The sequence below is a fragment of the Balaenoptera physalus genome (assembly GCF_965194825.1).
Source record: "Balaenoptera physalus genome assembly, chromosome: 19".
Classification (NCBI taxonomy): domain Eukaryota; kingdom Metazoa; phylum Chordata; class Mammalia; order Artiodactyla; family Balaenopteridae; genus Balaenoptera; species Balaenoptera physalus.
Genome location: NC_138900.1, coordinates 4,568,005 through 4,590,578, shown reverse-complemented (window position 1 = coordinate 4,590,578; position 22,574 = coordinate 4,568,005). Strand labels below are relative to the sequence as shown.

At 41.9% G+C, this 22,574-nt stretch overlaps 3 protein-coding genes and 1 long non-coding RNA gene across 4 annotated transcripts in view; 3 read left to right on the top strand and 1 right to left on the bottom strand.

The window, feature by feature from the left end:
* LOC309648353 overlaps window positions 1-22,574 on the bottom strand; it is a 351,118-nt gene that overhangs the window by 35,555 nt on the left and 292,989 nt on the right. The window lies entirely within an intron of this gene.
* The window catches only part of LOC309648210 (zinc finger protein 677-like), a 205,574-nt gene that overhangs the window by 119,354 nt on the left and 63,646 nt on the right, over window positions 1-22,574 (top strand). The window lies entirely within an intron of this gene.
* The window catches only part of LOC309648115 (zinc finger protein 525-like), a 219,054-nt gene that overhangs the window by 184,034 nt on the left and 12,446 nt on the right, over window positions 1-22,574 (top strand). The gene's annotated exons all lie outside the window — the stretch shown is intronic.
* LOC309648296 (protein FAM90A27P-like) lies at window positions 8,253-13,152 on the top strand. Its single transcript, XM_082436798.1, has 4 exons — window positions 8,253-8,450; window positions 9,761-9,957; window positions 10,430-10,538; window positions 11,434-13,152. The coding sequence occupies exons 1-4, from the start codon at window positions 8,322-8,324 to the stop codon at window positions 11,533-11,535; spliced, it is 537 nt and encodes a 178-aa protein (XP_082292924.1). The 5' UTR covers window positions 8,253-8,321; the 3' UTR covers window positions 11,536-13,152.

Sequence of the window (22,574 nt, the reverse complement as noted above, 5' to 3'; positions counted from 1 at the left end):
TTTTTAATTCTTGAGTTCATAATGATATTTATTTTTTTTAATTTTTATTTTATATATATATATTCATTCTTTTTCATATTCTTTTCTCATATAGGTTATCACAGAATATTGAGTAGAGTTCCCTGTGCTATACAGTGGGTCCTTGTTGGTTATCTATCTATATATAGTAGTGTGTGTATGTTCATTCCAAGCTCCTGATTTATACCACCCCCCCCCAACATTTTCCCTTTGGTAACCATAAGTTTGTTTTCTAAGCCTGTGAGTCTGTTTCACTTTTGTAAATAAGTACACTTGTATCATTTTATAGACTCCACATATAGGTGATATCATATGACATTTGTCTTTCTCTGTCTGACTTACTTCACTTAATATATAGTCTCTAGGTCCATCCATGTTGCTGAAAATAGCATTATTTCATTCTTTTTTATGGCTGAGTAATATTCCATTGTATACATACATAGCACATATTCTTTATCCATTCCTCTATTGACGGACATTTAGGTTCCATGTCTTGGCTATTGTAAATAGTGCTGCAATGAACATTGTGGTGCATGTATATTTTCTAAGTATGGCTTTGAGAAGGATCTTGAGACCGAGAAAGGAGGCAAGGACCTTTATCTAATCAATGGATCCATCTATGATAGTGTAACTTACTCACAGGGTGGGATCTAGATCAGGCTGACAATGATAAGATCCGGAAGTTTTCACAGCTGTGTTCCACACCACCCAGGGCCCATTCCAGAATTTTATAGTTAACCTAGGGTATCAGGGGTAGGTGCTTGGATGAACTTTCCTAAGTTAAGATTTATGAGCAGTTAACTAGTCTTCTGGGCACTGAGAATCCATCATCGAGAGTTTTCATTATTGTTCGGGGACTAACAGTATAGAGTTATACTCACAGCCATACATATTGAATTGGTTAAGTTAGCACTGGTGCTTGAACGGGGCATCCTGAAACAATAGAAAGTCTAGCTGGATAGGGAAACTTCCCCTCATGTTTCCTCATCTATTCTGGAAGCCTCATTGTTTCCCATGGAGTTTTCTGAGCATCCACAATCTGACCTGATAAGGACAGTTGGGTTATTATCAGCGTTAGAAAAATTTTTTAATTGAAGTATTGTCGATTTACAATATTCTATTGGTCTCAAGTATACAGCATAGTATTTCAATATTTGTATAGATTATTACAAAATAATGGCTACATTTCCCTGTGCTGTGCAATACCATCCTTGTTGCTTATCTATTTTATAGGTAATAGTTTGTGTCTCTTAATCCCATTCCCCTATTTTGCCTCTCCCCACTTCCCTTTCCGCAGTGGTACCCACTAGTTTGTTTTCTATACCTGTACCTGTGAGTCTGTCTGTTTTATTTTATACAGTCACTTGTTTTGTGTTTTAGATTCCACATCATCAAGGAAACGCAAGTCGCAATCACAATGAGATATCACCTTGCACCTGTGAAAATGGCTGTTATCAAAAAGACAACAAATAACAAGTGTTGGTGAAGGTGTGGAGAAAAAGGAGTCCTCATGCACTGTTGGTAGGAATGTAAATTGGTACAGCCACTATGGAAAACAGTATGCAGTTCCTCAAAATATTAAAAAATAGGACTACCATATGATCCAGCAGTTCCATTTCTGGGTATTTTTCTGAAGAAAATAAAGACACTAATTGAAAAGATACATGTATAATACTGCAGAAATCTACCCCATCCCAATTTGGATTAATGGATGCAAGTATGCATGGCTCAATATGAGGATGGGAACAGAAAGATTCATTTGCTTTGTGCTACAAACAAAAGCATAAAGGAAACTATTACATGAATTACTATCATTTTTATTATTATTAGGCCACACCATGGCGCATGCGGGATCTTAGTTCCCCAACTAGGGATTGAACCCGTCCCCTGCAGTGGAAGCACAGAATCTTAACCACTGGACCACAAGGGAATTCCCTACATGCATTATGGAACAGTCTCATGCCATGCCCTAAACTATGAGATATGAAACAGTACTGAAAGATAAAATAATGTAGAGTAGAAACTAAATTGTTACTAATTTCAGATCATATATTTATCTATTTATTAACATCTGTATTAAGTAAAACGATTAACAATGAGGTGATTCGCGTGAACGTAGAGAAAAGGGACAAAGAAAAACAGTGACCATCTCTGGGAGGAAAATACCAATAAAAAAAAAATGAGAGTACTCCTTTACCAAAACCAGAGTCACTATGTCCTAAGGAACTAGCTACGCAAATATTGTCTCCTGTTAATCTAAATTTAGAGAGAGGAAAGGGACTCATCATTTTCTCTTCCACCAGACCTTGTGGGCAGATATCTGGGAGGCTGACATGGCAAGAAATCTTACCATAGACCATCAGCACCAAACAGAAACCATCATGGAATAATACCAACAGCAGATAGAATGACTCTGTAATTTTGCCCTGATATACTGCACAACAGTAGCCATGATCTTTTTTCCTTATGATGTTCGTGTTGTTCCTTTTGTCGGTCATATGAAAAGGAACCAAAATATTTAACATCATGTTCAAGATCCAGCAGAGGGTGTTGAAGGCGTCAATGAACCTGGGAGCTTTTACCTTAAGCTCTGCCCACCTAGTGTCTCTGGGACTCATCAAGATGGCTTGGAAGACACTCAAGATTCAAGTGGTACAAATGGACACATCCCTGCTCACTCTGTGAATATAGAAAACAAGTTTGCATCCAAAATCATTGAAATAAAGTTTCAACCCCAAAGCTGCTGATGTTTCAGGGATTCCTTTGGAGAAAATAACCAAGAGATTGGTACAGTCATGTGCTTGAGAATCAAATCTGTGGACCTAAGCCTGCACTTTGTGAAGTAAAGGAAGAGAAAATGGTAAACAAGACAGAAATTCCCCAGAATTCCAACTGTAGTCTGTAATACAAAGATCATTCCTATTGCCAAATTCCTGGTGGCCAACTGTCAAATCCCAAAGAATAACATTTTTCTTCTGAGCCAGAGATTCCTGCATTGGAACATGAGGCAGAACTCTATAGCATGTAACTGAAATTTCAATATTCTTCACTTAAATTAGTTCCCACTTATAAGTAATTATTTATATATTTTTCCTCTTAAACAGGCGTCTGAAATTGAATATATAACATTGAAAGAGCTTTGCAGCATATGGACCACTGTATAAAAGCCAAGTATGTCGTACACCCTGTATTCTTCATAATTCGTGACGCAGTTGGCAATAGTACTTTCAATGAAAAGATAAGAAACGCTGAAGCAGATAAATTCATGATTTGTCCAAATTTAAAGCCTTTTTATGAAAAGGAAAAAAGAAATTAGAACCTTGCTAGGTTGGTAAAACGCCAGTGCATTTAAACACGATGCTATTTAACAAAGCTAGTTAGCTATGTTCTTAAATAAAATACAGGTGTATATTTACATGTTTTCATACTTTTTTCATTTCATTTTAGATTTGATGGTATTTTAAAATATTTTTTGTAACAAGTTTCCATTTACCTTTAAATATTTATTGTATAGGTCAATACTAATTATGAATAAAGTTTTAAGTATTTTAATAAAATTAGATACATTGGAACTGATATAAGAATATTTTAAAATCAAAGAATAGGTCACTAGATACTTTTGTGCCTGATATCTGCTATCTGAAACCCATTTATGAAATTACCATAAAAAAACATTCCTTCCCTAATTTGGAGACAGAAAACGCTCTTACCAAAGTTAACCAGCAATGGATGTTTTCAGTTCATATCTCCTTAAGGAATTTCATACACCCAGAGGTAGAGGAAATATTTCTATTCCAGCAATTGTCATTTATATACACTGTTTCTCTGCAGGTTTAGATGATTCCTGTAGATTTATTGTAGCTTTTGTTAATTATGGAGATGTTAATGGCATACCTCTAGTAACCCTGGAAATGCATTCTATGATTCCTGTAAGGTAACCTGACTACTGTATTTCTGAACTATCATCATTGGTTAAATTAAAAATCAGGTTTCACTTCACTTGGATTAAACAATAGCAATCACTGTCATTGAGAATTACACTAAGTCACTTTAGGAGGCATCAGGAATTGGTGGCGGGTCTAGGACCCCATCTCTCTTTATTAACTTAGCTCAAGCTTCAGAATTATTCCTCCTCCTGTGAGGCTTTGGCACTGGATCAACTTCAAACCTGGAGCAATCTGTTCTTTTTATATGATCACTTACCCACATTTACTCCTGATAGGCATCCATACCATATAGACTTTGCCTCTCAGATTGAAATAGCAAATATTCTCCCAGATTCATCCCACGTCTGCATGCTCGGTATATGATCATGACCATGTGAGAAGGAGGGAGCTAGACCCTGAGATATGGGTTTGTGATTCAGTGACCTCACCTCCCCTTAGAATTGCAATTACCATTTCACCTGTAGTGGCAATGACCCTGCAGGCTTGGGGAGTTGAGAACATTTATGAAAAACTTTTTTTTTCCCAGAAGTTGCTAATTACCAAAACCAATTACAAGTCTCTAGATAGTATTTGCGAAGGGATCTTGAAATGCTTGGTAAAGGCCATTTTCTATTCCTGGAGGTGGGTCTCAGTGGATGTTCTGCTTTGATGACACGTTCTTCCATCCCAAAGTGAGTTCTTCCTAATTATCAGACCACTGAGCCGAACTACCATTAAATTAGGAGCAAAGAAATGAAACCAAAGTATCTGAGAAGGATTTTCAAAGAGATACAAGAAAAAGGGGGAGGGCTTCCCTGGTGGCGCAGTGGTTGAGAATCTGCCTGCTAATGCAGGGGACACGGGTTCGAGCCCTGGTCTGGGAAGATCCCACATGCCGCGGAGCAACTAAGCCCGTGAGCCACAACTACTGAGCCTGCGCATCTGGAGCCTGTGCTCCGCAACAAGAGAGGCCGCGATAGTGAGAGGCCCGCGCACTGTGATGAAGTGACCCCCGCTTGCCGCAGCTAGAGAAAGCCCTCGCACAGAAACGAAGACCCAACACAACCAAAAATAAATAAATAAATTTAAAAAAAAAAAAGAAAAAGGGGGAGTATGATACCAAGAGTTCAACGACAATTAAACTGGAATTATAGACAATGTGGATCAGGTGGTCAGATATGCCATTCCTTTATCTACAAGACAAACAAATGCTACTTACTCAATTCAAGAGTGCTGGATGGTTCCCGCAATCTTCTACACTTACTTTCTGTTGAATTTTCAGAATTGAGCACTGGTTGCTTTTGTGATTTGTTAAGGAACATTAAAAAATGGAGTTCGAATTAATCCTTTGGGGTTTTTTTTCCCTACAAACAAATCTGCGTTTTATCCAGGTCCATTATCCAGTGCCTCTGAGTTTGTAAGTATGGGGTGAGAGCCATAACAGTGGACACACTCTACCACACATGCATTGAGCCTATACACAGACACACACAGATACACACACACAAATATAACAAAACACATGCTGGCACACACATACACACCAAATACACAGTGGCTCTGAGTGCAATGCAGAGCTCCCTGAGAAGAATGTGACTGGGCATTTGGCCTCAGGGCTTCTTCTTTTTGGAAACTCCGAGAGGTGTGCTAGTGAGAAATCTGTCCCAACACCTCTCTCCCACCAGCCTGGGGGCCTGTCATTGAAGACCAGGCTTTGTGGGTTTGCTGTCCTACTCCTTGGGGTTCAGCTGAGCTCTGCTCCCCTGACTGCTTTCAGAGATGCCCCTGCCATCCTCAGAGGGGAAGTATCCCAACCCCATGAAGCATCAGAGACCCGGTCCTGGGGGCACAGGCAGAACGTCTGTCACCATACATAGTTACAAATTTTGTGTGTGTGTGATGAGGACTTAACCAATTTAACCAATATCTACTCTCAGCAACTTGCAAATACACAGTTAAATAGTTTACCTATAGTCACCATGCTGTACATATATCTCTGTGACATTTATTTCATAACTGGAAGTTTGCATCTTTTGGTGCCCCCATCCCTGCGACCACCAATCTGTCTTCTGTATCTATGAGTTTGATTCTCTTTTCTAGATTCCACATATGAGTGAGATCACACTATATTTGTCTTTCTCTGTCTGCTTTCTTTCACTTAGCATAATGCCCTCAACGTCCATCCATGTTGTCACCAAAGGCAACATTCTTTCCCTTTTTATGGTCGAATAATGTTCCATTGATGTACATACACCATTTTCTTTATCCATTCATCCTCTGAGAGACACCTAGGTTGCCACTGTATCTTGGCTGAGCCAGGCTATTCTTAACCTCGGTTTTCATTGGTGTCCAGGAGGTCAGGGTCTCCAAAGTCCTGGGTTGTCACTGAGCTAGTGCCACTGGGAAGACTGAGTTCTCATTGGCAAGATGCAAAAAGAATAAGCCAGCATGTTGATATATGTTTTTAAAAATAGGCTTTATTTTTCAGAGCTGTTTTTAGCTCACAGCAATAAGGAGCAGAAAGTCCAGAGATTTCCCATATACACACTATCCCCACTCATGCACAGCCTCTCCTGCAGGCAACATATGCATAAATATTGTAGACATAGTATATATTGTTAAACTTACATAGTTATACGTATGTAGTTTTAAAATCATAGAAAATGGCAAAGACCAAAATACAGCGTATTGTTTCTGATGTACAAATTTGAGAGAAAGTGAGAGTGTGAAGGAACGGTAAACACCCAGTAGAACATTGCATCCAGTCAGTGGATTGTGGGTGGTGATTGGTTAGCACGTGATTAGGTTAGGATGATGAGGTTATCGGGAGGGAAAGTCCAGGGGATCCTAAGACAGTATAAAGCCCAGCAGAAGAAGGAATTCTGGTCAGTGGTCTCTTCTCCAGGCATCCTGGTAACCACTCTCTCTCTGGTGGTTTTGTCCCGTGTCCACATATCTGGGCGGTTCTGGACAGACAGCAAAAGCACACTTTACTTTTCATTACTGTTTATCGTCAGTGAACTAGGAGAGTGGGATCAATCAACAGAGGGCCATTTCAGACGCTGAGGTAAGGATTCGTTCATTGTTTAATAGAATTTCTTAGCACGGTGACTGATTCACAAAATACTTCCAAAATGTTAATTTTTCAATGAATGTCAAACTTTTCAAAGAATGGTCACCAAGCACCTGATTTGTGTGTGGTGGTGGATTAACAGTTATGGAACCCTTTGAGCAAGGGCTTTATAAAACCCTAAGCAATTTGTTAATCTATCTTTCATCCTAGTGTATTCATGAGAACTTGTTTGCAGCTGGCTGAAATTCAGAACCCTGACCCTAAGCCTGTACACAAAACAGAGCGGCACCTCAGGTGTGAAACTCCTAGTGCAATGTGGAAGCAAGAGTTATTCTACCTTATTTTATGGTTGGGAAATGCTTCCTCGCTACTTGATTTTGGTCATTTAAATTTGAAGAGGAAAGCGTACTTTATTCTAGACCTTCAAATAAGTCAGCCCCAAGATCCGATATAGCATGTCCTGACCCTTTCTTTTCTGTTTCTATGGCAAAATTGTCTTTTCTTTCCCTTAATATAATTTAGTATGTAATTTTTAAGATTAATATTGCAATTTTTAAGATTACTATTTCTTTTTCATCCTGTACATGGGATGTTATTGACCTAAAAGTTCACTCTGTCCGTGCATACCTAACCAAAATATCTCTGATGACATTTAGGTATAATGTTAACCTGCCCATATGATACATCATTCATTGTCTTGAGAAGTATAAAACTGCATCTCTAATTCCTGACCAGAGGAACAGTTCTCAGAGTTTCTGAGAGTCTGTCTCCTGGCTTATCATCCTCAGTTTGGTTGGAATAAAGTACTCTTTTTTTCTTCCTAGCTTGACTGTTAATTGAATTTTCATGGATATAGTGGAGAAACTTTAAAAAAAATTTATCACCTTATTTTTTAATAATTATTTTATTGAAGTATAGTGATTTACAATGTGTTAGTTTCTGGTATACAGCAAAGTGATTCAGTTTGTATATATTCTTTTTCATATTCTTTTCTGTTATGATTTATTACAGGATATTGAATATAGTTCCCTTTAGTATATAATAGGGCCTTGTTGTTTATCCATTCTTTATATAATAGTTTGCATCTGCTAATCCCAAACTCCCAATCCATCCCTCCCCCACCCTACCTCCCCCTTGGCCACCACAAATCTGTTCTCTATTTCTGTGAGTCTGTTTCTGTTTCATAGATAAGTTCATTTATGTCATATTTTAGATTCCACATATAAGTGATATTTTATTTTTTTCTTGTGACTAGAAAACTGAACAGTCAATTCCTGAGGAAGAATGACCAGAAGCCCAAGGACATGAGACAGATAAAAGGTCACAACATTCACAATCCGCCCCAAAGACCCCCTATGGCCCAGAATGTGAAGCCCCTACAGAGGGAACCAGTGGGGCAGAAGACTCCCTTCTCAGGAGAGAAGGGTACCAAGGTAAGTGGAAGCTTGGATATTTCAAGAACCAGGGTGTCTGCATGGATCCCAGAGAGTGTTTTTTTTTTAAATTAACTTTAAAAAAAAATTAATTTATTTTATTTTATTTATTTTTTATTTTTGGCTGTGTTGGGTCTTCGTTGCTACGCGTGGGCTTTTCTCTAGTTGCGGCGAGCAGGGCTACTCTTTGTTGTGGTGCGTGGGCTTCTCTTGTTGCGGTGCATGGGCTCTAGGCACGTGGACTTCATTAGTTGTGCCACGTGACTCGCAGGCTCTAGAGTACAGGCTCAGTAGTTGTGGTGCATGGGCTTAGCTGCTCCGCAGCACGTGGGATCTTCCTGCACCAGGGCTTGAACCCGTGTCCCCTGCATTGGCAGGCAGATTCTTAACCACTGTGCCACCAGGGAAGCCCAGAGAGTGGTTTTTACCATGGACACGCTTGCGGGATCTTCATTCCCCGACCAGGGAATCGAGCCCCCGCCCATGGCAGTGAAAGTGCCGAACCCTAACCACAGGTCCACCAGGGAACTCGGGAACGTCTGTGTCTTATGACTCAGATGTTCTTATCCAAGTCTGGCTGGCCTGGTTTGTAGTATCCTCAGCTGGGTGATTGGCCCATCAGCTCCTCTGAGGAGCTACCTTATTCCCTGTTCAGTGTCATGTCAAGCTTGGTGTTTGTCCAGTGCACAAATCTGGTTCATTTTCCTCACCTTTAGACACTAAGTTCTTTTCTCCTTGATCTCTCTCTAACACGCTCCATGGGCAGCACCACAGTATCTCGAATGTTCTGGCAATTCTAGTCCATGTCCTCTATCCCAAACCGATATCCAACTTCAAAAATCTGTCCTTATGCAGGTGACTGAAACAACAAAGGGGTTAGGGGCAGCAAACCCTAGTCAGTGGAAAATCCATGTATAACTTTATAGCCAGCCCTCTGGTCCTTTGTACCTGAGGTTCCCCATCCGAGGATTCCACCAACTCTGGATGATGTAGTACTATAGTCCAGATTTATGAAAAATATCTGAGTGTAAGTGGACCTGCCCAGTTCCAACCCGCGTCATTGAAGAGTCAACTGTGTTAACCTTTGAAAGTTGCCTACAGGGAATTCCCTGGTGGTCCAGTGGTTAAGACTCCGCGCTTCCAATGCAGGGGGTGTGGGTTCGATACCTGGTCGTGGAACTAAGATCCCACATGCCCCACAGCATGGCCTAAAAAATAAACAACTATAAAATAAATAAATTAATTAATTAAAAAAAAAAAGAAAGTTGCCTGTGATTTCTGTTGACCCCACCCTCCTCCTCCACCCCCAGGTGAAATGCAGGAACTGTGGAGCCTTTGGACACTTGGCCATCAGCAAGTGGTGCCCCATGAAGTCCTGGGGTGGGGCCCTTGCTCCCCAGCCTTCGGGCTCCAATAAGAAGGAGAATCTGAAACCCACGAACCCCCAGGACCTCCAGACTCCAGGGTCCGTCAACACGGCTGCCAGAGAGAAGGAATCAGAACTGAGGTGAGGAACCACAGGGTCAGAATGGTTTGGGGGACAGTGGTACCGAGGGAGATTGTCTTGCGCCTCTACTCTCTCTATATAGATATCTCAGGCGCAGACCGGGAAACTCAAGGGCAGCATTCGAGAGCTTTGTGCCTTCCAGGGCTGCACACTCAGAGCTCATTCTAGTCCTGAGAATCATGAAGGGGGAAGGGCCAGAAACTCCCTTGGAATGATGCACATGGCAGGCAGAGAACCACCTGAAAGTATTCAATGATGAAACCACGGTAGGGAAGGAGGTGCTTCCTGGAAGTGAGGGCTGCCTCTGAAGTCACGGAAGGACTTGGCTTTGCAAAGGTCACAGGGTCTTGGACGCCTCCTTCACCCCCAAACAAGGGCTAGGACTGGGTTCCCAGAGTGTTCTTGGTTCCCAGTCACTGGTGAGGACAGAAAGGTGAGGGCATCCAGACACTTAACATGAACTCTTCTGCAGGCAAGAGGAGCGGCAGAGAAATCCTCTACCACAGACGTGTCCTGGGAGACGCCAAGAGAAGAGGAAGAGACCCTGGAAGGAATCCGTGGACTCGTGTGCCTTTGTGAGGGTGAGTCTTGCCCCTGCTCCCCTGCTGTTTCTCCCCTCCACCCCCATTGTGCTTCACTCCTATGCCCCTCATGTGTGCAGGATTATGTTAAACCCAGGCTGGATGCTACGAGTCCTGTTTTGGTTTTTTTTTCTCCCTGTATTTTTCATATTCTAATTTTTTTCTGTGTTTTTCATATTCCTTTTTTTTTTTGTTTTTACTCCATGGGTTAGGTAATCCAAAATTCTGGTCCCATTTTTTTTTTTTCAATTTTTTTTATTTGAATTTTTTTCCTATTTTGTGCAAGTAGGCCAGCAAATGCTAGTGGAAGCCTTTCAGCTCACGTGTGAAGTGTTTTGTGTGTGTGTGTGTGTGTGTGTGTGTGTATGTGTGAAGTGTTTTATCAGCTGCCTTCTCTGACTTCATGTCAAGACAAGGGATCATTTAACTTGTAAATACTCCCAATTGCCCTCAGAAGGATAGTTGCTGTTGACATTCTCCACACTGCATAGGAAAATGTTTTTACCCTTGACCTCAACAACAGGCAATATGAGGGAAGTTTTCATACCATATCTGATAGGCACAAAACTCAGACTGGTATTGTAATTTTTTCCCTTGACCACCTCTGAGGTGGGTATCTGCAAATGTGTAATGACCATTTGTGTGTCTTTGTGAAATTTAATTTTGCATGTGTTGTCTATTTCTATTGGTTGTTCCTCTTCCTCCTGATACAGAAGAGAATCCTAGCTTTATTTGTTATTTTCTGCCTATTAGTCTGCCAGGTTCCCTTTGTCCTAAGTTGCTTATGATTTTCCTGTTTTCTATTATGATATGGTTGAAACTGTCAGTCCTGGATTGCCTGCAGTTTGATAATTCTGACTCCTGAAGTATCTAAATGAGTTTCCTTCTCCCACAGCATCCCACCCGGCCAATGCCTGTCCAAACGTCCCGGAGGAGATCTGTCCTGGGCCCCGTTCTCACAGGTCAGCCACCAGTCAAGAACCCTAATAAGAGATGATTCTGCCCTACACAGTCTCTCAAGAAAGCCCCTGAACTGAGTGCTTGTGGACCCAAGACATGAGGTGGATTCCAGTGCCTCGCCCACCAAGCTCTAAAGAGCTTCTGCCAGGATGCACCTCTCATGGCCAAGTTGACAGCCAGCAGGCCTGACGGTGTCTCCTGTGATGTTCTGCAGTCCAATGGGAAGACACTTGCCTTGGATTGTGCCTGTGACCTCCAGGCACAAGTCAACTGTCCTGATGGGGATTCAAAGCCCAGCCCATAACCTGCCACACAACAATGTAGCCAGAACTCTGGATGTAGCATCGAGGCATGATTTGAGAGGTCTTCCCAGATCCCCTCCAGACTTGCCAGAATTCCCCACAAAAAAGCAAGACTCAGCCTATCCTACAGCTCCCAGTCCAGTTCTCAGTGACCTGGTCTGGGGCCGACAGGCTCTTCAACTTCCCCTCGTACACCTGGTCTTGGATCCCAACAAGCAACCCCACGTGACCAGGAAGACACCAGCCCTGATGCCCAGCTTTTTTTTTTTTTTTTCTGGCCGCACAGTGTGGCCTGCGGGATCTTAGTTCCCCGACCAGGGATCAAACCTGCACCTCCTGAAGTGGAGGCACAGAGTCTTATGGACCGCCAGGGAAGTCCCCTGATGTCCACCTTTGACCTGCAGACTCCATCCAACTCACGTTGCCTGAGCCCAGTCGAGATTTGCAGTGTCCCCAACACCCACCATGAACGTTTCAGGCCAGCTGGACAGAACTGTCTCTCTGAGACTGGACAAGCGATGGCCGAGCTCTGAATCTCAAGTGCTCTCAGCTTCCTCAAGAGGTCTACACTTGTTGGTCGGAGCCCTCACATCATAGAGGAGTCTGAGGGACAGGTTCTTCAGTCCTAGTAAGTGTCCTCTGTGAGGACCTCCTGGTCTCTTCCTCCCATTGACTGTGTGACCCCTCCCCCTCCCTCCCCCCCCCCCCACGGAAGGAGGCTCAACCTCAAGTCTCACGTGATTGGACGAGACTGAAAGACTGAGGATTGGAAAGATGTAGGAGCACCTGTGTCTGGTGAATCAGCACTTCCCCACGTGGTACCTGTGCAACTTCTGGAACTCCAAGTTCAACTGGGGACTAAGGGACAATCACTGACTTTACATTTTGTAAATTCATGTTGTATTAAAATAGAGCTTGTGAAATTGTCATATGTAGTCCTTTGTCAGTTACGTGTATAAGAAACGGAGTCAATACAAGGAAACCGTGTTACACTGTAATGTCAGTAGGGTGCTATGAAATTCATCAGTGTGGGTGAATAAATGAAATTTGGGTAACTGAGCAAAAGGCCTTTTTATGATTTTGGAAAAGGTCTGCACTTTTTAAACAATGCTCTTTCCTGTGTGTAGAATTTTTGACACTGCGGAAGAGTTTCAGTAGAAATTCTCTTCACCTTGGTTAATGGGAACTATTTTCTTAACCTGGACAGTTTGTTATCAAAAACCATTGCAGCATTATGTTTGATCGATTTCTTTCAATATTAATAAACTTCTCTGAAATAGAACATACATTGCAGGTGTGTTGATTTTTCCTTATCACCTCAGGTCAATTTTCTTTATTTTTTTTCATCAAATTTTATTGACTTGAGTAAAGAGGACCTTGGTACCTACAGTGAAATCCAGGGCCCTGTAGCTTGTAAGGAATACAAGTTCTCGGGCATAAGCCAGCCCTCTTGAACCAGTATCTTGGTGCTGAGTGACAATTCCAGGTGTTTCATATTTAGGTTGAAGTGTGATAAGCATAATTATGTAGGGTGATAAGCACGAAAATAAGCTGTATCTGAATTTGCACATCAGAATCACATGGTGAGTTTTAAAAAGTATAACGACTGGTGCCTGCCCCCAGAGATATTTATTTACTGGGTTTGGTTTGAGACATGGTATGAGACAATTAAAAATATGTATATTCAGATTGCCAACAAACACATGAAAGGATGCTCAACATCACTAATCATTAGAGAAATGCAAATCAAAAGTACAATGAGGTATCACCTCCCACCGGTCAGAATGGCCATCATCAAAAAAATCTACAAACAATAAATGCTGGAGAGAATGTGGAGAAAAGGGAACCCTCTTGCACTGCTGGTGGGAATGGAAATTGATACAGCCACTATGGAGAACAGAATGGAGGTTCCTTAAAAAACTAAAAATAGAGCTACCATATGACCCAGCAATCTCACTCCTGGGCATATATCTGGAGAAAACCATAATTCGAAAAGATACATACACCCCAATGTTCATTGCAGCACTATTTACAATAACCAGGATGTGGAAGCAACCTAAATGCCCATCAAAGAGGAATGGATAGGGGCTTCCCTGGTAGCTATCTGTTTTACATTTGGTAGTGTATATATGTCCATGCCACTCTCTCACTTCGTCCCAGCTTCCCCTTCCCCTTCCCCGTGTCCTCAAGTCCATTCTCTACGTCTGCGTCTTTATTCCTGTCCTGCCCCTAGGTTCTTCAGAACCTTTTTTTTTTTTTTTTTTTTAGATTCCATATATATGTGTTAGCATACGGTATTTGTTTTTCTCTTTCTGACTTACTTCACTCTGTATGACAGACTCTAGGTCCATCTACCTCACTACAAATAACTCTGTTTCATTTCTTTTTATGGCTGAGTATATTCCATTGTATATATGTGCCACATCTTTATCCATTCATCTGTTGATGGACACTTAGGTTGCTTCCATGTCCTGGCTATTGTAAATAGAGCTGCAATGAACACTGTGGTACATGACTCTTTTTGAATTATGGTTTTCTCAGGGTATATGCCCAGTAGGGGGATTGCTGGGTCATATGGTAGTTCTATTTTTAGTTTCTTAAGGAGCTAAAAGGAATTTAGGAATTTTTTAAGGAATTGGCTGCACCAGTTTACATTCCCACCAACAGTGTAGGAGGGTTCCCTTTTCTCCACACCCTCTCCAGCATTTACTGTTTGTAGATTTTTTTGATGATGGCCATTCTGACCAGTGTGAGGTGATACCTCATTGTACTTTTGATTTGCATTTCTCTAATAATTAGTGATGCTGAGCATCTTTCCTTGTGCTTTTTAGCCATCTGTATGCCTTCTTTGGAGAAATGTCTGTTTAGATCTGCCCAATTTTTATTGGGTTGTTTGTTTTTTTTGATATTGAGCTGCATGAGCTGTTTGTATATATTGAAGATGAATCCCTTGTCCCTGACTCCATTTTAAATGAGGTTTCTGTTTATTAATTTTCACACACCCTTACTCTGTTTGGGGACCTCAAGGAAATAACTTACATTATTTTATTACTTCCATCAGTTGATAAGTTCCTGGTAATGGAATAACTGGCCACCCATCCCATGGCCATGGCAGTATTTATCTATGAATAGTCCAAGGAGGTACCAACCACAGGGTTTGGGGGAACTAGGGTAGCCCAAAGTGAGAAGGACCTGTCTACTATCACCTGGTTTGTCTTTGTTTCCCCTGGTGGAAGAGCTCTTCAGGGCATGCTTCTCAGATTCAGTTTTTATTTCCTGTTATACTACCTGACAAGCTTCACACACTTGAGGGTGACACACTCTCTTCATTTCTTTGGCCAATGGTCTCACCAGGACCCAGTCCAAGAATGTGTTTTCTGTCTTCTCTGTTCTCTTCTGGAAGTAAAGAAATAGGAAAAGGAGAGGAGGAAAGAGAAGAGAAAACAGAATGTGTGGAGATGGGAGAGTAGAAGAGTTGAGAAAGGAGAGGTGGGAAGAGTAGGGGAGGGAGAAAGCAAAGGTGGGGGATTTAAGGAGAGGAGGAGAGAGAACACAAGAAGTGGAGGTGGGGAAAAGGGGAGGAGGAAGAGGAGGAGAAGGAGGGAAGGCGAGAAAGCAAGCAGGGGGGAGGGTGGTTGGGAAGGTGAGTGCAAAGCAGTTAGTGTGATCAACTCTCCCCATTTGCCTAGGAATTTCCCAGTTTTAGCACAAAAATCCTGCTTCTCAGGAACTTGTTCAGTTCTTGAAGAAGCAGGACAATTGGTTGCTTGAACAGCAGCAGCAGCAGAAATTACCAGAGATAGTCTGTGTAACCAACCGAATCTGGCAGAAGTAACAGTATGTTATTTCTGTGGTTAGGTTATAAAAGACATTGTTGATTCCACCTTGGTCTCTCTAGCTTTCTGGAGTCACTGCCTCTGGGAAAAGCCAGCTGCCCTGTTGTAAGCAGGCCTCTGGAGAGAACAATTAGGCTTCCTCCCAGCGGATCACCTGCGTGATCACATTCCAATTTCCCTCGCTTACAAGACACATATCTCCATCCACTCGCACAAAAAACTTTTGAATTTTGCCATCTTCAACTTGTTGAGGAAAACATCTCAGCTTCCCATACATGTGGCCCTTACGGTTCTTCTCTTTCGCCTTAAATTGTTTGAAACATTAACTTAGAACAGGCAGGAAGCAGCTCTGCTCCAGAGGAAATCAAAGAGATTTAAAGGAATCAAAAAGCAGAGAAAACAACACAGTTGGACAGAAGGAGCAACAGATCCGGAAACAGCCAGGGGCGGAGTGAGGGGAAGCCAGGCCCCGCCCCCACACTGACCCCGCCCCTACTCTGTTGCGCTTCCTGCCTAGTCCCGCCCATTCTCCTCATCCTCTCTCTCGTTGGGCGCAGCCCAGACACCGCCCTCTGTACCGCCTCTTCCGCCCGCGCGGGCGCAATGTCCTGCAGACCCGGAAGTGAATCGGAATGAGCGGCAGACGCGTTCGGGTGAGAGAGTTTCGCTTTTTTTTTTTGGTTTAAAAGCCGGATTTCGCAGCCCCACAGCCTCCTGTCCTCCACACCTGCGGTTCGGGGGTCTCTGTTTTTATTGGGGTTTTACTACATAGGCATGATGGATAAGAATCTCCAGGATTCTCCCCTCCTCAGAGGTTGGGCTAATATCACCTGGCTCAGAGCCCCAAACCTCTAGTGACTTGGTTGGTCTTTGTGAAATGACCAGCCTTCCAGCCTGAGTCATCCCATTGTCAAACTAGGGGCCCACCATAAGTCATCTTTTTAGCATAAGTTATCAGGGCCCACCATGAGTAATAAAGACACTGCAACCACTAAGGAAATTGCAAGAGTTAAAATGTTAACTTCTGGAAACCGGGGACCAAGCCCTGCCAAATTCTTTAGTACACAGCGTTGAAACCTAAATCTTTCCTTTATGCCCTCTGATTTTTGATCTTGCTTTGGAATACCTCACCTGTTGCACGATTACAAAAAATATTACATTACATTTAGTCCTAATATTTTATTGTTTAAAATAATGTCTAAGTTTCTCTTTAGTTGAGATTCTTTGGATATCTTGTAGCTATTTTATTTTATTTATTTTAAAGTTTCAGGTAGTATATGCAGTAATAGCTTCATTTGAAATTTGGCAGATCCCTCTATTTAGTTTTTTTCAATTCAAAGTTATGTTGAGTCTCCTAGATACAGCAGACTGTTATTTGAAAAATCCATGTTTCTTTTGCGTTTGAATTGCTCTGAATTTGCAATCACTGAGGTCTTTATGTCACCACATCTTCCAAGTAAGAATTGTGATTTTCAGACTTTCTGTCCTTCAGTAAAGTTTTATAGTTTCTTCTAGGTCTAGAAATGTAAATAGGTGTCGTGGTATATTTGCTAATGGAAATGCAGACTATTTCTCATGTCGTTTGTATTGTTTTAAATTACCATTACTAAAGAAGAAAAATTATTTTCAGTATGTTGTTATTACTTCTTATAGTTAAAACACCTTTTTCTAGGTTGCCATCGTGTCATCTGAATAATAACATTTCCAACTCTTTGACTCTATCTTTGTGTTTCCTTCTTTTCCTTCTTCTGCTGGTCCCAATTCAGGCATAATATGCAATGGTGAATGGCAGGAGCCCTGGCCATAATATCGCTTGCATCATCCTCATCGTCAGTGGAAATGCTTCTTCTGTTACATACTACTGATCATGGTGTTTGCTGGAATTATCTTAATTAATAACTTTTAAGTTCCTATTTGGCATGTTTTTTTTTTTAAAGGAATTCCTTTATTTTTATTATTTATTTATTTATTTTTGGCTGTGTTGGGTCTTCGTTTCTGTGCGAGGGCTTTCTCTAGTTGTGGCAAGCGGGGGCCACTCTTCATCGTGATGCGCGGGCCTCTCACTATCGCGGCCTCTCTTGTTGCGGAGCACAGGCTCAGTAGTTGTGGCTCACGGGCCTAGTTGCTCCGCGGCATGTGGGATCTTCCCAGACCAGGTCTCAAACCCGTGTCCCCTGCATTGGCAGGCAGATTCTCAACCACTGCGCCACCAGGGAAGCCCTGGCATGATTTTTAATTATCCAATAAGTTCTTCAAAAATTTACCTTTATAAATCTTTTCTTCTGTTTTAATCTGTTAAACTATAGTGTTAATAAATTTTCTACTCTTCAGTCATTGTTTTATTATTGCATAAAGTTTATTTGGCTTATGTTAATGGCCAAATATCAAAATTTAAATGAATAGAACTTTTTATATTTCTTGTACATATATGTACAATAAATATTTAGTGGAGATTGAAGGTAAAACTTTCTATATTTTAAAAAATATCTGTAGTTTTTTTACACTAGGAAAATATAGAATAATGTTGACAACAACCTAATTAGAATTAAGTACAATTTATAAATGTTTGTTTTACCAAGAATGCTAAAATACAGGAGTAAAAAATTGATAGATTAAAAAAGCTTATTCAGAAAGATCTGTCATTCACAGAAGATTGCTTTTATCGAAAGTATGTTTATGTGTGCATGTGTGTATGCAAGCAGAAACCTACGATGTGTATAAAAGACACATCATTATTTCATGAATAACTTTTATATTTATTTTAACCTTTGAAAGTTGTTCTTAAATGTTTTCCATGGCCTTAGATTTTTTTCTACACTATTGCATTACTGAGTTAATAGTAGTAAGGAGAGAAATACATTATGTGCACACGTGTGTATGTATATAATGATCTTTTTTTATATATAAATTTATTTATTTTTGGATGCGTTGGGTCTTTGTTGCTGCGCACGGCTCTCCCTAGCTGTGGTGAGCGGGGGCCACTCCTCGCTGCAGTGCGCTGGCCTGTCACTGCGGTGGTCTCTCCTGTTGTGGAGCACGGGCTCTAGGCACGCAGGCTTCAGTAGTTGTGGCACACGGGCTCAGTAGCTGTAGCTCGTGGGCCCTAGAGCACAGGCTCAGTAGTTGCGGCGCACAGGGCTTAGTTGCTCCGCAGCATGTGGGATCCTCCCGGACCAGGACCCAAACCCGTGTCCCCTGCACTGGCAGGCGGACTCCTAACCACTGCGCCACCGGGAAGTCCTATAATGATCTTTTTTTTTTAATATATATATTTTGTTTTTTCCTTTTATTGGGGGGGGTTATTTATTTATTTATTTATTTATGGGTTGGGTCTTCGTTTCTGTGTGAGGGCTTTCTCTAGTTGCGGCAAGTGGGGGCCACTCTTCATCGCGGTGCGCGGGCCTCTCATTATCGCAACCTCTCTTGTTGTGGAGCACAGGCTCCAGACACGCAGGCTCAGTAGTTGTGGCTCACGGGCCTAGTTGCTCCGCGGCATGTGGGATCTTCACAGACCAGGACTCGAACCCGTGTCCCCTGCATTGGCAGGCAGATTCTCAACCACTGCACCACCAGGGAAGCCCCCCTATAATGATCTTTTACGCAGTTTCATGTTGTTAGCTTTGAACTTCCTTCAAGTTTTCTCATTTAGGAAACCCACTATCAGTGCACTTTTAATGCTGCATCTGTTACTTAACTGTGATTCTTTGGGTTCAGTTCTAAATTTGGACCACCTAATTCAGGAGCTGTCTCTGCCATTTCTTAGCTGTGTGACCTGAGGTGAGTTTCTTAGAGTCTCTGTGACACAGATGTCTCCTCGACAAGGTGGGAACAGATATTTCTCTAACGTTACTGCACAAAATGATACACAATTAGAGTAATGCTTAGTACGTGGTAAATGTTGAAAACCTTTTTGTCTTTGCTATTATAACCATCATCACAATTTTTAGATTCTAAACTTTCTTTAAAGCTACTGTGAACTTTGTAATCCCTAAAGACACCACTTACGTGCCAGCTCATCAAAGAAATTAAATATCATTGGCGTGTAGAATGTACTACCTAGGACTTCTATATAGACCACCTTGTGATGATGAATTTTTTATCTGTAGATTTCTTTTACTGTCCACGAAATGTGAAATGCATAGTGATTTTGTGAGTTTTATGCTCTGTGGTTGAAAAGTGTAAGAGCACAGAATTAGGGATATATGACTTGCTCAAAATTATCTTACACTGATCTGTCAAAATACTCTCTCCAACCAAATCAATCCTTACACCTCTCTCCTATCATTTTGTGTGAAGATAAGAACTCTCCCCATGGTCCCTTAGAGAAATGTGTTTTTCATTATAGGTGCTGTTGACCTTCAGGGATGTGGCCGTAGAATTCTCTCAGGAGGAGTGGGAATGCCTGGACCCTGGTCAGAGGGCCTTGTACAGGGACGTGATGCTGGAGACCTACAGGAACCTGATCTCCCTGGGTGAGGATAACTTCCCTCCAGAAATTGGGATCTGCCCTGTATATCATTACATTTTCCCCTTGAGAGTCTCTGGGGAGCCCTGCTTTGCTGATTGCATTTTAGATCCTTGTTTTTCAGGGAGATTTGAAGCTGTGTTGATTCAGACATGAAAAGCTTCATGACGTGGGATCTGGACTTTAACCTTCCCCCTTCTTCAGATGATCTACCCACTTTACACTAGATTAGTGATGCTTCCACAACCTGAATAATTACAAAACCTTGTAGTAAAATAAAAAATATCTGATTCCCTGGTTTTACCCCTGTACTTTTGATTCAGTAATTCTTGGAAGAGAGCTAGATGTCTATATGTAAAATGTTCTTTAAGCATTCAGAAGAAGGCAGTCGGTGGACAAATTAGTGAAATATTTTTGTAGGTCCACCTGTAATATTCTCTCATTTTAGGTGAACAAAGGGCTGGGTTTACATTCTGGAAAAGCCCCAGCACATCATGTTTCTCTTTTCTTATAAGCAGGCATCTGTCTTTCTGATCTTAATATTTTTTTCCATTTTGAAGCAAGGGAAAGAGAGCCCTGGGCTGTGGAGGGTGAGGTAAAAATAGTGAAAAAAAACAGATGGGGGGAACGTTTCAAAGATGTGAACACAGCTAAGAGCTCAGATGGTCAGAGAGGAAGCTACTTCATCAAATATTGTTTGAGAAGCTTTCCCCAAATAAGCGAGGTCTGTGGGAAAAGTACTTGTGAGCAGTCAAAGGAAATCTCCTCCTATTACTCTGTTCTGCAGACATGCAAAAAGTTATCCTCCAACCTTCCAGTGGTGTTTCAGCTGTTGCAGAGACAAAGGCAAAGTCTTTTTCACACCCTACAACACTGTATTATCTGGCTCCCGTGACCTTTTTGGTCCCTTGGCTTTGAGAGGGATGAGGAGGGCTGTTTCAGAGGGACCCTCTTTCCCCTTTGGTCTCTCCTTTTGTACTCAATTCCATCTGATTCCAGCTGATCCTTCAGTTTCTCTGTAGTCCTGGCTCCAGGGCCTGACCAGGTCTCCATCCTCAGTTCCCGTATTTGGGAGACCTTCTTAGGAGATGGAGAAACATTGGCTTCCCTTCTGTTGTATTTGGGTCCCCGAGCAACTGCTTGGGACTGTCTCAGGGCCTCTCTGCTTCATCAGGCTGCACAGCCATTTCCTTAGGCGTGCTTTTGCCACATGTCAGGAGTGTATAACAGGTGGGGCGGATCTTCTGAGATTGTTACTCAGCAGTACTGTGAAGACAGTGGACACAGAGATTGTCTCTTTGAAACCCAGTCCCACATGGGAAGCATATCTCTCTTTCAGGCACTCAGCCTGGGGTCTGTGGGCAGAGCACACAGCTCCTTTTAAAGGACCCTGCAAAAGCTGACCTCCTTCCTTTACTTCCATATCTTGTCTTTTCCTCCTTCTAATGCTCTACCTAGTCTGAGAATGTGGACAAACCTTGGCTCTTCCAGATCTCATATTCTCCTAAGTTTGTGTAATTTTGCTTTTCTGAAATTGGAATATCATCCTCTTTTTTTGCTGTGATACCTCACTTTGGATGATGGACAACTGGTGAACTTACCTATGGAGGGAGTTTACTTTGTAACAGAAAAATTTTGAAGAACACCCTGATTAATATACTACAGTGCCATCCCGCTACTTACAGAAGTGCCCATTTAAGCCACTGAGTGATCCCAAGTCCTAGGATGCTGAGATAGAAAGTATCAGGAGAGTCTGACCAGTAAGTGGTTGTAGTTGTCTTTCTGCTCTTTGTGGAGTGTTACACTGTCTTTGAAGGAGAGCGTGGCATTGTTGATCAAATAGCTAGTGACCATTCCCTTTGAACCAGCAGTCACAGGCATACACATTTATCCCAGGGAGAACGTTGTCACAGCTGTGTATCTGTGAGGCGTCGGTCAAACTATTCTTCATGCCAAATTGTTCATCCCATGCATGCACCATTGTTCAGTCTCCTTCAAACAAATATGATTGTGATGCATCATATTGACGGAACTTAGGAAGGTAAATGATGCCCCCATTTTTTAAGTCTACCCTAATTTGCTATGTTTAAGCCACTGCCGTTTTCATTATGCACATTTCCATGTTCTATGAATGAACTTTAAAAAATTTATTTAATCATTAATTACATATTTTTGACGACACTCAGGATTCTGTTTTATATCTGCAATTTATGGGGCCGCTTGGATGGAGTAATAAATTTTTATAAAAATTATTTATTTATTTATTTATTTATTTATTTATGGCTGTGTTGGGTCTTCGTTTCTGTGCGAGGGCTTTCTCTAATTGCGGCAAGTGGGGGCCACTCTCCATCGCGGTGTGTGGGCCTCTCACTATCGTGGCCTCTCTTGTTGTGGAGCACAGGCTCCAGACGCGCAGGCTCAGTAGTTGTGGCTCACGGGCCTAGTTGCTCCACGGCATGTGGGATCTTCCCAG